Source organism: Myxocyprinus asiaticus, chromosome 4 (assembly GCF_019703515.2).
Source record: "Myxocyprinus asiaticus isolate MX2 ecotype Aquarium Trade chromosome 4, UBuf_Myxa_2, whole genome shotgun sequence".
In the NCBI taxonomy this organism is placed as follows: domain Eukaryota; kingdom Metazoa; phylum Chordata; class Actinopteri; order Cypriniformes; family Catostomidae; genus Myxocyprinus; species Myxocyprinus asiaticus.
Window position 1 is genome coordinate 61,084,756 of NC_059347.1, and position 16,457 is coordinate 61,101,212.

The window sequence follows — 16,457 nt, forward strand, 5'->3', positions numbered from 1 at the left end:
GGTGTGCTGAGTGACTCCAGCCAGGTCTCCTAAGCAACCAGATTGGCCCGGTTGCTAGGGAGGGTAGAGTCACATGGGGTAACCTCCTCGTGGTCGTGATTAGTGGTTCTCGCTCTCGGTGGGGCGTGTGGTAAGTTGTGCGTGGATGCCGCGGAGAATAGCGGGAAGCCTCCACACGCGCTACGTCTCCGCGGTAACACGCTCAACAAGCAACGTGTATTCAAGGTGCAAGGAAAATATTTTTATACCTTTTACTTGACGATTACGGGTCATTAACAAATAAGGTTGTCCAAGGTGTTAAAAATAATACATCTTTTAAAAATCTAGTTTAAAACACTTGTGTCAAGTTCTTAGAAATGTAACCTTTGTGTTCACCTTGAGCATTTTCAACAAAATTTTTTATAATTTAATGACTTTAAAAATTTAATGTGGTGTAAGCCTGAAGTAAAAACTATTAAAATGCTTTTCTTGCATACATGAGAGTGTAAACAACTTAATCATTCATTTTAAAAAAAAGTTTTAAATCCCATTTATCAAGGTAATTTATATATATATATATTTATAAAAAGTTTTCTCAGGGTTACACCACATGACCTGTACAAAATTACCCTGTCAATATAACTGGTATTTTTTAACACAAATATCTTTTTTTACTTCACACACAGTCATGCGGGTTTAAATGCGTCCTCTCTGTTTTTCTAGCTTGTTTTTGTCAACATAAACAACAAAATGGCAACCTACATGTTGGTTATACCATATGACTTTAATTTGGTGAACAAAGGTGTTTTAAATGGTTACACCACTTGACATTTTTACTTTCAGCCCCAGAAAATGTATCAAAATGATTTAAACTCAGAAATTTATATATATATATATATATATATATATATATATATATATATATATATATATATATATATGCTCATCATATGGTGTATTCAAATAAATGTTTTGTGTAAATTGCATTTTTTTCCCTCTATTTTATAAATACTTTTATAGATATGGACAAAACATTTTTGAGTTACTGCTTTTAATGTGCTGGTGTGACCCACAGAAACACCAGGACCACATCCTGTGGGCACAACAACATACCTGTGTATGAAATGAGTTAAAAGTTCTTATACTTATAAAACATTAAGTAATCAATAACTTGATACCACTGCCTGTTGTGTGGTTTGTTGTTCAGGTCTAGAATGGGCAGGAGCTCCATCACCCTATTTAAATGAAAATATGATCTATCAAAATATGCAGCATGAACATTCAACATGACATTTTGTGCATTTCATAGTATCAGCTGTTGCAACTGACATACAGTTGTTTAAATACAGTTTGAAACAGGTTGATCAGAAATGTCATAGAAGAAGATTCAGTTCATATTTATTGATTAAAACTAATTTAGTAGCATACATTAACTGTAGCTACAGTTGTTGTGTTTACCATTGACCTTTGAGGGCTAATTGAGAGCAGTTAAGATATATATATATATATATATATATATATATATATATATATATATATATATATATATATAAATATATATATTAATATTTCTACATATATATATATATATATATATATATATATGTAGAAATATTAATATATATATACATATATTTATATATATATATATATATATATAAATATATATATTAATATTTCTACATATATATATATATATATATATATATATATATATATATATATATATATATCTTAACTGCTCTCAATTAGCCCTCAAAGGTCAATGGTAAACACTATATATATATATATATATATATATATATATATATATATATATATATAGGATATTATTTTGTATATAAAATAGAAGATTCATTATGGGACAATATAACTTTTTTAACATTTCTTCATCTTTTTAAATATTTTGTATAAATGTAGGCTAGAAGTAGTCAGTCAGTGAGTTGGTAAGACTTTTTTTTTTTTTTTTTTTTTTTTTTCATAAATACATGAATCTTGCATAAATCAACACTTGCCAAGCTCTACAATATCATTATTATTACTATTATTTTTTGGCGTTAGATTATGGAGTTATATATGTGCCACAATTCTGCACGCGCAAAATGATATATTGTGTACAAAAATTTTCTGCGCATGCAAGATTAAATTTTGAGTGCACAAAGAAAATGTATGCATGCACAAGATGATATTTTGAGTGCAAAAATAATTATGCATGCACAAGATGATATTTTGAGTGCAAAAACAATTATGCATGCACAAGATGATATTTTGAACGCACAAAAAATGTTCTGCACGTGCAAGATAATATTTTGAGCACACGTAAAACTATTTTGCATGCAGTTGAACTCAGTTTTGTAAAGCAGTGCATCTTATTGCAAAGATAAAGTCATTCTGAGCAAACGAAAATCAATTTTGAGCTTGGATAAAGTTTATTTGAATGTGACTGCTCAGAATTCTTACATTTAGCTTTCTCCTCCCACCCACTCTGCGTGCAAAATACCTTTTTGCATGCTCAAAATATCATCTTGCGCATGCAGAACATTTTTTGTGCCCTCAAAATATAATTTTGTGCGTGCAGAATTGTGGCACGAGTATAACTCCATATTAGATCAGCAAAACAAACATTTGCAGAACAAATGTTGGGTCACGTGCTTTTTACAGGAAACCTATAAGGGCAAAACAGTTAAAATAATTCCGTTGTCATAGGAACAACAAAATACAGAGCCTTTGTGTTAAAAATGTATTTACTTTTGGCAGAGACACATCCAAACTGTCAAGCCACGCCCACTACCACACCCTCGGCCACGCCCACAAGCGCCACCCCATTATGTGTGACTGGAGTCTCATTCACTCACACTCATTAGACACATTTCACTGCACTCTGTCCTGTTAGTATTTCACTCTGAGGAATTAAACTCACCATGTCTTCAAACTCAAACCTCACAAACATGAGACGGACTGTTGAGCAGCTCAAACTTGAAGCCAGCGTGGAGAGAATCAAAGTAAGTCCATATTAACACCATGTACTGTATATATTATACAACTCTATATTAGTGAGGATCTTCAAAAACCTTTTCAAATAAAGATATAGTTTGAATATAGATTCAAGGAGGTTTGTTCTTTCTTTTAATGTTGTGTGTTACATGTGTGTATGTGGGCTTGTATTTGTTTATCCTGCCAGTATTTGTTTACCCTGCAGCTATGTGAGTAATAAACAAATTACTGCCTCAGTTACACTGCTGCAACACTTTGTTTTGTTTGTTTTATTTGAAAGTTAAATTTAAAATTCAAAGCAGACAGGAATGGACTGTGTGGGTGTGATAATTATATATAATATACCAAACTGTACTAAAATATCATGTGCAGCACAGCAGTACAATATGACTTTTGTTCATTCATATTCATGTTATACAGCAGTTCCATCATGTTTAATGTATCACATATTTTATGACAAAAGAAATATGCACAGATATAATATATATTTTGCAAGAAAATGTCCAGGTCATATTTAACCCCCAAAGCATTACAAATAAATATTAAATTCTATTTTTGCCTAGTCTACATTTGGGACGATTAAGATTTTTTGCATTGTGGCATTATATTTGGGACAGCACATTTTACCCCCCAATTCTCAAGATGTTTTACTTTTACTATTTCAGATGTTTTCAACGATGATTCTCATAACAGTAAGAAAAGATGCTGTTGTACAACGATTTTACTAAAATCAAGAAAAATGAAATGCGGTATAAAGGGAGTACGATACCATTATGACCGTTTCTGTGTTGCGGTAATGAGAATTGGGTGGTAAAATGTGTGCAACTGTCATAAAAATAATGTCACATTGTAAAAAAACTCTTAATATTTGCCTTAAAATAGGCCAAAAAATAATTTCTTGATTTTGTAATGGGACCAGGACGTTTTCCAGACAACGGAAAATCGAAATGATGGCCAATATTTGAAAACTATACTGTTCTGGCTGTTTTTAAACAAAATACCATTTAAACTAAGTAAAATCAGATGTCAATGCATTATCTTATATACGGCTCAGTGACAAATAAGTTTGTCCGATATAAATGATGCATATATATATATATATATATTTGTGTCCATGTTGGTTTCATACAGTTTTAAAAAACATAGCATTTTCTGCAATAATAATAATAATAATAATAATAATAATAATAAAATGATTTAATGACTAAAAATGTCATGTGGTGTAACCATCAAGTAAAAAGTATTAAAAAGCGTCTTGAATACATGGGAATCTAAACAACTTAATCATTCATTTAAAAACGTTTTCAAACATATTTTTCGAGGTAGAAAACAAACAAATATTTTTTAGAAAAATATCGAGACGTTTTCTCAGGGTTACACCATTTAACCTCAACAAAATGTGCCTTTTCATGAAAATGTCCAAATATCTGATTTTTTTTTATAAAAAACGACAAAATAGCTGACTTTGATTTGGTCGACAAACGTTTTTCAAACATTAATAATATGTGAAAACTAAATGGTTTTTCTGCACTACTAATGCCAGCATTTCTTTTTTCAAGAGTTTCAGCTTTCAAAGAGACTTTTAATGAGACGCTCTCCAGACGGTTACACCACATGACATTTTATTTACTTCTAGCCCCAGAAAAAATATCCAAATGAGTTTGAGTTCATAAATTGAAAACATGTTCGTCACAGTCATACTCAAGTCATTGTTTTGTGTGAATTGCATTTTTTTCTGTATTTTTGAATAACTTAATAGATCTAGTGCCACGTCATAGTAGGCAAATGGATGATTGATTAGTACTTTTGCAGCCTTTTATAGAAAAAGAGTTTAATATTTTCGGTTTATGCATAATAATAAGATTTGTTAAATGTACTCACCACTTTGAGAGTACTTTATTACAGAAGTGAGGGTGGTTTATTCTTTCCTATTTTGCGCAAGAGAGGAAATATGCAGTGAGCAGAAAAATCCTCTGAATTTCCCATGTGAGATGTTGGTGGTCTGTTTGATCTTCTTCATACAGGTTTCTCAGGCCGCGGCTGAACTACAGGAGTATTGCCTCCAGAACGCCAGCAAAGATGCACTTCTGGTCGGAGTCCCAGCAGGCAGTAACCCGTTCAGAGAACCGCGCTCCTGTGCCCTCCTCTAAACTCATGGTAACTATTATAAATTCCTATGGTGAATAGTTGAGATTGAATATGCTCTGCTGTTTGAAGAAACTCTGTTAGGAGGGAATAAATGAATGCATCTTCAGATTTGACTTTTTCCATCCAAGTTAGGATGTGTTTTAGAATTATATCATCATATAAGAATGAAAAAGCTTTTCCTCTAAATGATAAACTATTGTGTTGCTTTAATCAATCATCACAAAGCATCTGTGTATTTGTCCTGAGTTTACTCGCAGTGTTTCTTGCTACATAAATATAAACGCATTTAACCCTTATTCTCAGTGGTCATATGCAGCTCTGTGGAATACTATTATTTTTAGCCTGCGTGGAGCGCTGAGCTCGTATCCGGCCTGCTGTTTGGGAAGCATGACTGATCAGACTCTTTTACATCAACAGGAAGTTAGGAACAGGAATTGGGGGAGTACAGGAAGTCCTGGGGTATAGTGGTATGTGATACCACCGATAGACTGCACGTTTACTATTATACATAATGTGTATCGTATAATACATTTTAGTATATAAGTTTTAATAATCTGTGAATGTTAGAATAAGCTAAAGGAAAATTAAACTTCCTGGCGACATTAAGGTTCAGGAAACAGTCCGTCATACTTCTGCTCTTGACCAATGCGAGTCTGAGCTTTCTTGACAGTCTGTGGTCGATGCTATACTTAGTTGTACACGAGATGTGTTGCAACATGTCTGTCTTTTCAGTGGATTTAGCCGCTGAACTGCGAAGCTCTTGAAGTATGTATATGTGTAACAGAATAGAGTTTAAAGAGATAAGTTCACCCCAAAATGAAAATTCAGTCATCATTTACTAACCCGCATGTCATTCCAAACACGAACACGAAAGGAGATGTTTTGAAGAATGTTCATGCTGCTCTTTTCCATATACAGTGTTTATGGTGACAGTGTATGTTAAGGTCTACAATGGGCAAAAAACAACCTAGAAGTATCATATAAGTAGTCCATATGACATGTGCACTATATTTCTATAGTCTAATGATGCGATTAAGTCATATTATAGTGCTGTGTGTGGTACAGCGCCAAGTTTATGTTGTTATTCAGTGAAAATCTTCCCCTCAAAACAAATTTGCAGTTCTGAGATTGCACTGTGCTGGTTTTGGTCCTTTATTGAACTTAAAATGGTTAAACTACAGTCAAGCTACTTGCAAAAAGTACCTACATTAAAGCTACTTAAAGAAGAAAATATTTTTGATAAATAACAATCTGAAGATATTTTTTAATTCTGCAATCAAAAATAATGTCACATAATTGTTATATACTTTAGTTAAGGTGACACTCCCTTGCCAAAAGTCACTGTGGTTTTACTAACCACTAAATTAATTATGATTACTACAGTCATGATTAAAACAATATTACAATAGTAAAACCATGGTCAAATTTCGTAAGGGTTAAATAAATAGGGTGACATCATTAAAGGAATGACACTAAACTTATGCATTTCTTTTGGAATTTTATGGTAATTAGACCTAACACATTTTATATTACTTTCACTTAATTTAAAACATACGCTTCATTAAACTGAAAAAATAAGAAAATGTCAAAATGCGTCATGCATTTGGATCATCTGCAGCCATCTGTTGGAAAAAAATATTAATTTACATGAAATGACAATTATAATCAGTACATGGCGATCCACACATGCTGATTGGTCACTGTAGAACGACGTTGCAGCAAAGTTAATTTCTAGATATTATCACAAGTAATGAATTTGGATATATATTTAGATATTAACAGACTTTTATTTGTCAAAAGTTAGCATTTTTTTATTTTTATGTTTGCAGTCAAACTTGACCATGGTGTTACAAAGAGAAGACTTAAGAGTAAGCATTTTGTTATAAACCATTTATTTTACAAACGTGAAATTTCATTTCAAATTCAGTCAGTGAAGTAAATGAAGTCTAAAAATTGCAAGAGAATGAACAGCAATAAACAAATTATTCATAAAACAGAAATAAACAGCAAAGAAGAATAAAGTCTTGTTTGTAATAAAGTCTTTATAATAAATAAATAAATAATAAAGTCTTGAAAATCATAGAATCTAGGTAACCATTTTGTGTGTGTGTGTTGAGATGGCAAGTGTAGAAAAAGTCACCAAGCTTTGTACCATTTAAATGAACAAAATCATTTTTATTACAAAAACAAAAGTCAAATTGGTACAAAATGAGCAAACAGTAATGTAAGATACACTATTTCATCAGTGTGAGAGTGTGTGTATGTCTGTGTGAGTGTGTGTGTGTCTGTGTGTGAGTGTGTGAGTGTCTGTGTGTCTGTGTGTGAGTCTCTGTGTGAGTGTGTGAGTGTTGTGTGTGTGAGTCTCTGTGTGAGTGTGTGAGTGTGTGTGTCTGTGTGAGTGTGTGTGAGTGTCTGTGTGAGTGTGAGTCTGTGTGAGTGTGTGAGTGTGTGTGTCTGTGTGAGTGTGTGTGAGTGTCTGTGTGAGTGTGAGTCTGTGTGAGTGTGTGAGTGTCTGTATGTGTGAGTCTCTGTGTGAGTGTGTGTGTGTCTGTGTGAGTGTCTGTGTGAGTGTGTGTGAGTGTCTGTGTGAGTGTGTGTGTCTGTGTGAGTGTCTGTGTGTCTGTGTGTCTGTGTGTGAGTCTCTGTGTGAGTGAGTGTGTGAGTGTCTGTGTGTGTGTGTGTGAGTCTCTGTGTGAGTGTCTGTGTGTGTGTGTGAGTGTGTCTGTGTGTGAGTGTGTGAGTGTCTGTGTGAGTGTGTGTGTGTCTGTGTGAGTGTGTGTCTGTGTGAGTGTGTGTGTGTCTGTGTGAGTGTGTTTGTGTCTGTGTGAGTGTTTGTGAGTGTCTGTGTGTGTGTGTGTGTGTGTGAGTATGTGTGTGTCTGTGTGAGTGTGTGTGTGTCTGTGTGAGTGTGTGAGTGTGTGTGTGAGTGTGTGTATGTCTGTGTGTGTGAGTGTGTGTGTGTGTCTGTGTGTGTGAGTGTGTGTGTGTGTCTGTGTGTGTGAGTGTGTGTGTGTGTGTGTCTGTGTGAGTGTGTGTGTGTGTCTAAGTGTGAGTGTGTGTGTGTGTGTCTGTGTGTGTGAGTGTGTGTGTGTGTGAGTGTCTGTGTGAGTGTGTGTGTGTGAGTGAGTGTCTGTGTGTGTGTGTGTGTGTGTGTGTGTGTGAGTGAGTGTCTGTGTGTGTGTGTGTGTGTGTGTGTGTGTGTGTGTCTGTGTGAGTGTGTGTGTGCGCGCGTGCGTGCGTGTGTGTGTGTGAAAGTGTGTTAAAGTCTAATTCTTTGTTTTTTTCTTATGCTCGGTCAGATTTGACCGGGAACACAAAAGGCGTAACACTGTTTGATAAAACCACCTAGATACATAGAATCAATTCAGAATTTATTTTGTGTGTTCAGATGGCAAATGTAAGAATAGTCACCAAGCCCTGTACCGCTCCAATAAAGGAATAAAAAAAAAATCGGTCAAAAATGACCGAAGGCAGTAGAAGCTAGAAAATGTAGCTTGTTACTGGTAAAGCGAAACTATTGTGAAAATAGCTGAGTTACTCACGCTACTGAAAAATGTAATTTAGTTTGTAGTGTCACTACTAATAGGTAACTACTCCCTAACAATGTTGTTGTTGTATGAAGAAGAACTTCATGAAGTTTCTTCAAGTTTTACTTTTTGTGTTCCGTGGAAAAAGTAACAGCAAACAAGTTTAAAACGACATGAAGGTGAGTAAATAACTATCATTTTGAGTGAACTATTCCTTTAAAATATATGGGAATTAACTGTTATATTTGTCTTTTTTACAGGAGAGTGGAGGGATCTCAATGGAACTCTAATAAATGATGCAGCAGCAGAGGTGAAACATGGGATGTATTGTGCAAGTCTGAGGATGCCTTATATTTCAAATGTTTTGTTTTATTTGTTGTGCCACAAGTATGTTAATACGAATATGTTTAAGTTATACTCTGCTTTGGGTTGAACAGTGCAGAGTGATATGAAAGTAAAGCATTATTGCATTTTTAATGGATTAGAAGAAATTATTTAAATGTATCAAGAAATCCCATTGTTATTGTCAAGTCTGTGAATTGCTGTCTAATTAATGTATCCAAAAGAAACAGATGTGCCCAAGTGCAATACTGGACCAGATTAATAGTTCTTTGTGTACAACACAGAATTGACAGTAAAAAAAAAATATTCAGTGAGAATATTGAAAGCTTTTATTTTCACTTTATGCACAGAATTAAAAAATTAAACAACCCATGTATAAAATCATAAAGCCTCTGTGGGTTGTTAAATTAATCTCAATTCTTTCTTACATATTAAGTGCATAAACGGTACCTCTACAGATTGAAATCCTAGCTTTATCATAACCGTCTGCGTCCGTCTCCCCAATGTGACTGAACTGCATTTATAAGAAAAGAGTCTCTTATGGTGATTGTGGACAGTGCTGAAGATGAAGGATGTCATAGACTCGACATGTTCCTCTCATGGGTAAAGAAAGGAATTGAGGGCACATTCTGTTGCTCTGCTGATAATCTCATCCATCTGGGTGGACACAAAGTTACTTCTGTAACTAATTTATCTGTGACATATTAAACTGAAAGTGAAGATTCTCTGCATTTCAGTTTCACAGTTTACTAGCAAGATTGTATTACATACAAAAAAAGCAGTGGCAAGAAAAATAAATAACAGTAATATTGATAAAAATAAAATAAGTTGCCATTAATAATGATAATAGCTTTATGCAATATAAAATAAACATTCAACAAGACTTGAATGCAACCTCACAGAATCATGTTACTATACCTACAATTTAGCAAAATGATTTTATACATGGCTCGCCGTACGTATCGCGGCAGTTTCCTGGTGAAATAAACACTAGAGGCACTAAACAACAATAATGACTTTGTTGTTATCTCAAGGATGGGCAAGGAGGAGGCGGGAACCAGCTGAACATTAAACATAAAGCTTTAATGTCAAACTTAACTTAAAACAAATGTAAACAAACACAGACACATATGCAACACGGCCGCGTGCGTCTCTCTCTCTCTCTCGTACCGGCGTCTCCGGCTGCCCTTTATCTGCTGATCAGCTGATTCAGCACCGGCCATGCTCCATCACGGCTCGGCCACGCCCTCCTCCTCGTCACACTCCTCCCCTGCCCGATTTAGGCCAGGGCGCCACCGGTCTGACCAACCCCCCCCCCCTTCCAGCCATTCTGTCAGCCGGTGGTCCACCCCACCTCCTGTGAACCTGGGGGAGAGACGAGGGGAGGCATGGGGAGAGGGAAAGGGCGAGTGGAGATACACAGAGAGAGAGAGAGAGGAGAGAGAGAAGAACTTGCTCGCCGGCTCCCGGACGCACCGTCACCCATTCCTCAACCGCTCCTCTGCCCTCTGGTGGACACCAGCTCGCTCCTCCCCCGGCGGAGGGCAGCGAGTCCTCTGGCCCCTGGCAGATGGAACTGCTCCTCCCCTTCTCGGCAGACGAATGGCGGATGGCAGCGGCGAGGACTCCCTCCTCCCTCCCGGATTTCGGCACCACTGTAACAGTATAGGGACGGGCAAGGAGGAGGCGGGAACCGGCTGAACAGTCAACATAAACTTTAATGATATAAATGAACTTAAAATAACATAAAACATTAACAGACACACATGCAGCGTGGCCGCATGCGTCTCTCTCTCTCTCTCAAAAACCGGCGTCTCCGGCTGCCCTTTATCTCACTCTCTCGCTGATCAGCTGATTCAGCGCCGGCCACGCCCTCCTCTTCGTCACACTCTTATTGATTATTAGTGGATAAACACGTATTTTTCGCCCTGTTCCTCACACAATGCTATCTTATGACGTCTAAACATTTTACTAACACTTATGGCTCATTTTAACATTTGCAGTACATAATCAACTACATTCATAATCTTGTTTGAGTGTGATCAAATTGTACGTTAGCTCGACTGATAGAGCGTTGCACTTGTGATGTAAAGGAGCGGGGTATGAGTCCTGAAGAGCGCAGTGTCATAGAAGCACCACAAAATGACGTGTTTTGCATTTTTCATCTCACATAAAAATATCCAAGTAGGTTTAGTAGATCTCCAAATGGGGGCGGGGTAACTCCAGAAGGTGGTGTGGTTATCACAGAGGGGCGGGGTAACTCCAGAAGGAGGTGTGGTTATCACAGGGGGGGCGGGGTAACTCCAGAAGGTGGTGTGGTTATCACAGAGGGGTGGGGTAACTCCAGAAGGAGGTGTGGTTATCACAGGGGGGCGGGGTAACTCCAGAAGGAGGTGTAGTTATCACAGGGGGGCGGGGTAACTCCAGAAGGTGGTGTGGTTATCACAGAGGGGCGGGGTAACTCCAGAAGGAGGTGTGGTTATCACAGGGGGCGTGGTTACTCCAGGAGAGGGGTTGGGCCAGCTCCAAAAGGGGGCAACACTTCTTCACATGGTTAGAGTTAGGGAAAGGTAAGGTTAGGGGCTCTGTATATATTTGCTGGTGTTTTTGAAGCTCGGCCTGCAGCTACATCCTTTTCAAAATGATGCCACAGTCACGTAATTTTCATGACATTAATGAATCTCTCTTTCCATCTCTCTATGTTTGTCTATCTACATGTTTTTCTAGTTCATTTCTAATCTGCTCTAAGGTAGTTCATCAACTGAAATGAACACACAGTGAGTATATATTGTTATTAAGAATATCTCGCTTTGATCTTCTGTATACAGATTCAATGAAAGTTAGTATCACTACTTCCATATTCTTTTCATTGAATTATTTTGGGATAGAAATAGTCAATAATTGTGGTCAATGGGAGTTTATTTAAATTAGTCCTCTATTACTAGTATCTCATATCTGTTGTCAAATTAATGTTGTCCACTTTCTCAGGAACATACTGCAAATATTTATGAATTGCTCTGTCAATACCTGTTTGTCAATACATTTACTTATACAGTACACACATTTCATCGTACATAAACCACTTAATAGTGATAGTGAACATGACACATTTAATTAAAGATTGTCCTCAAACACAATCTTCAATTTCATTTTATAAGATTGATAAACAGATTTATTATACTAAGTTTCATAATATCTCTTCCCCTCTCCGCTTGAGAAATCATTACAAGAAGAGGCACCAACATGTTGCTCAATTTTATCTCTGTTATCTCAGAGAATATTATTTCCATGGGCAAAGTGCCATGTAAATTTTGACAATAACATACACCAGATAATGTAAGATTAATGCACACATATATCAATGACCATTTTAACTGGCTGCCAATGTGTCATGTGAACAGTTTCCTATGAGATAGTATGAGCCCTCGTCCTTGCCTTATTGAAAACATACTGGAATGTATAATCATTTAAATCTATTAATTCTAACGATTGTTATGCCTACCCGAAGGATGGAAGTCTGCCCCTGAATTTGCTTTAATAATAATAAAATATCTTATATACATACACGCACGCATGCACGCACACACACGCACATTCGCTCACACACACACAAACACATTATCACTCACTCACACACACACACACACACACTCACTCACTCACACACTCACTCACTCACATACACACACTCACACTCACATACACACACACTCAGTTACACACACACAAACACACTCACTCACACACACACACTCACATACACACACACTCAGTTACACACACACAAACACACTCACTCACACACACACACTCACACTCACTCACTCACACACACACACACTCACTCACTCAGTCACACACACACACACAAACACACACTCACTCACACACACACTCACTCACTCACACACTCACATACACACACACTCACAAACATACACTCACTCACACACAAACACACACCCACTCACACACACACACTCACACTCATGCACACAAACAAACACTCACTCACACTCACACACTCACTCACTCACACACACACTCACACTCACTCACACACACGCACACAAACAAACACTCACTCACACTCACTCACATTCACACTCACACACACACACACACACACACACACACACACACACACAGACTCTCCATAGACATAATGATTTTTATATATTAACTATAGATTCTATCCCCTAACCCTAACCCTACCCCTAAACCTAACCCTCACAAAAAACTTTCTGCATTTTACATTTTCAATAAAACATTGTTTAGTATGTTTTTTTAAGTGATTTGAATTATGGGGACACTAGAAATGTCCTAATAAACCACATTTATAGCATAATACCCTTGTAATTACCAGTTTATAACATAAATTTCCTCGTAAACCACTTAAACCTGCTCACACACACACTCATGCACACAAACACACACACACATATACACACAAACATACACACACACACACACACACACATGTTGGTGCAGCTATCATTATGAGGACTCTCCATAGACATAATGATTTTTATACTGTACAAACTATAGATTCTATCCCCTAACCCTAACCCTACCCCTAAACCTAACCCTCACAAAAAACTTTCTGCACACTCTCTCACACACACACACACACACACACACATACACATGTTGGTGCAGCTATCATTATGAGGACTCTCCATAGACATAATGATTTTTATACTGTACAAACTATAGATTCTATCCCCTAACCCTACCCCTACCCCTAAACCTAACCCTCACAAAAAACTTTCTGCATTTTTGCATTTTCAATAAAACATAATTTAATATGCCATTTCCCTTGTGGGGACCGCTGGCTGGTCCTCACAATGTAGGTGATCTCAGATTTTACTATCCTAAATGTCCCCACAACGGAGGTTAAACCTGTACACACACACACACACACTCACTCACACACTCACTCACTCACACACACACACACACACACACACACACACACTCACTCACACACTCACTCACTCACTCACACACACACACACACACACACACACACACAGAGAGACTTTGTTGTTATCTCGGTATAGAAGATCTCTGAATCTTAATTATGAATCCCAGTGGGGTCACTGATCATCCTCCAAGCTCTGAAATCTCATTCCAGTCCATGTTCAGATAGGTTTGAAGTGAGCATTTCGAATAACTGCTCACGATCATCCCGCAACAGTGTTTGTCTCGCCCTGCTGGAGGATTTGTGGTTACTGCACCAGTGCTGCTCTGAGCTCTCTGCGCCTGCGCAGTGGATGATCATGCGCTTGGGAGGGATCCAGAGAAACATCAGCATACCAGTCGGAGATAAATGTGCAATAACAGAAATTGATAAAGCAGAGGTATTAGCTGAAACCTTTGTAAAAGTGTACAGCAATACTAACATTTCAGAGGACGTGAGGATGCACAGGGAACAGAGTGTGAGGGAGAACCCACATATATTGGAAAAAAGAGGTTCATCCGGATGTACCTTAGATTCAGATTTCACTCTCGATGAAATGAAGAGAGCACTTGCAGGGCTTAAACAAACATCTCTAGGGAAAGCTGATATATAGTATGTTATGACATGATTAAACATATATCTTGTGCCTTTTTAACGAGGTGTGGCAAACAGGGAACCTACCTTCTTCCTGCAAGCATTGGGTAATTACACCAATTGCAAAGATAGAAAAAGATCATTTGCAAGCTGTTAACTACAAGCCCATAGCCTTGACATATAATCTGTGCAAACTGATGGAACGTATGGCAATTTTTAGGCTGATTTATGTAAAGGGGTGCAAGCTGTCAGTCACTTAGAAATATACACAGCATCCAGAAAGTATTCACAGCGCTTCACTTTTTCCACATATTGTTATGTTACAGCCTTATTCCAAAATGGATTAAATTCATTATTTTCCTCAAAATTCTACAAACAATACCCCATAATGACAATGTGAAAGAAGTTTGTTTGAAATCTTTGCAAATTTATTAAAAATAAAAAAACGAATAAAATCACATGTACATAAGTATTCACAGCCTTTGCCATGACACTCAAAATTGAGCTCAGGTGCATCCTGTTTCCACTGATCATCCTTGAGATGTTTCTACAACTTGATTGGAGTCCACCTGTGGTAAATTCAGTTGATTGGACATGATTTGGAAAGGCACACACCTGTCTATATAAGGTCCCACAGTTAACAGTGCATGTCAGAGCACAAACCAAGCCATGAAGTCCAAGGAATTGTCTGTAGACCTCCGAGACAGGATTGTATCGAGGCACAGATCTGGGGAAGGGTACAGAAACATTTCTGCAGCATTGAAGGTCCCAATGAGCACAGTGGCCTCCATCATCCGTAAATGGAAGAAGTTTGGAACCACCAGGACTCTTCCTAGAGCTGGCCGCCTGGCCAAACTGAGCGATCGGGGGAGAAGGGCTTTAGTCAGGGAGGTGACCAAGAACCCGATGGTCACTCTGACAGAGCCCCAGCATTTCTCTGTGGAGAGAGGAGAACCTTCCAGAAGAACAACCTTCTCTGCAGCACTCCACCAATCAGGCCTGGATGGTAGAGTGGCCAGACGGAAGCCACTCCTCAGTAAAAGGCACATGACAGCCCGCCTGGAGTTTGCCAAAAGGCACCTGAAGGACTCTCAGACCATGAAAAACAAAGATTGAACTCTTTGGCCTGAATGGCAAGCGTCATGTCTGGAGGAAACCAGGCACCGCTCATCACCTGGCCAATACCATCCCTACAGTGAAGCATGGTGGTGGCAGCATCATGCTGTGGGGATGTTTTTCAGCGGCAGGAACTGGGAGACTAGTCAGGATCGAGGGAAAGATGAATGCAGCAATGTATAGAGACATCCTTGATGAAAACCTGCTCCAGAGCGCTCTGGACCTCAGACTGGGGCGAAGGTTCATCTTCCAACAGGACAACGACCCTAAGCACACAGCCAAGATAACAAAGGAGTGGCTCCGGGACAACTCTGTGAATGTCCTTGAGTGGCCCAGCCAGAGCCCAGACTTGAACCCGATTGAACATCTCTGGAGAGATCTGAAAATGGCTGTGCACCGACGCTCCCCATCCAACCTGATGGAGCTTGAGAGGTCCTACAAAGAAGAATGGGAGAAACTGCCCAAAAATAGGTGTGCCAAGCTTGTAGAATCATACTCAAAAAGACTTGAGGCTGTAATTGGTGCCAAAGGTGCTTCAACAAAGTATTGAGCAAAGGATGTGAATACTTATGTACATGTGATTTTTTTTTTTGTTTTTTCGTTTTTTATTTTTAATAAATTTTCAAAGATTTCAAAAACTTCTTTCACGTTGTCATTATGGGGTATTGTTTGTAGAATTTTGAGGAAAATAATGAATTTAATCCATTTTGGAATAAGGCTGTAACATAACAAAATGTGGAAAAAGTGAAGCGCTGTGAATACTTTCAGGATGCACTGTATGTTGTGCATTAATT

General features: G+C 37.8%; 1 protein-coding gene across 1 annotated transcript; it reads left to right on the forward strand.

Annotated features, from left to right (window-relative positions):
• The first annotated feature begins 2,823 nt into the window (after nucleotides 1-2,823).
• gng10 (guanine nucleotide binding protein (G protein), gamma 10) lies at nucleotides 2,824-9,721 on the forward strand. The gene is made up of 3 exons (XM_051685449.1): nucleotides 2,824-2,981; nucleotides 4,998-5,130; nucleotides 8,909-9,721. The coding sequence occupies exons 1-2, from the start codon at nucleotides 2,901-2,903 to the stop codon at nucleotides 5,121-5,123; spliced, it is 207 nt and encodes a 68-aa protein (XP_051541409.1). The 5' UTR covers nucleotides 2,824-2,900; the 3' UTR covers nucleotides 5,124-5,130; nucleotides 8,909-9,721.
• Nucleotides 9,722-16,457: the final 6,736 nt, after the last annotated feature.

Coding starts and splice junctions, on each gene's coding strand:
- gng10 (XM_051685449.1), top strand. CDS start 2,901: ATGTCTTCAAACTCAAACCTCACAAACATGAGACGGACTGTTGAGCAG. Junction 2,982..4,997: donor CCAGCGTGGAGAGAATCAAA/GTAAGTCCATAT, acceptor TTCTTCATACAG/GTTTCTCAGGCCGCGGCTGA.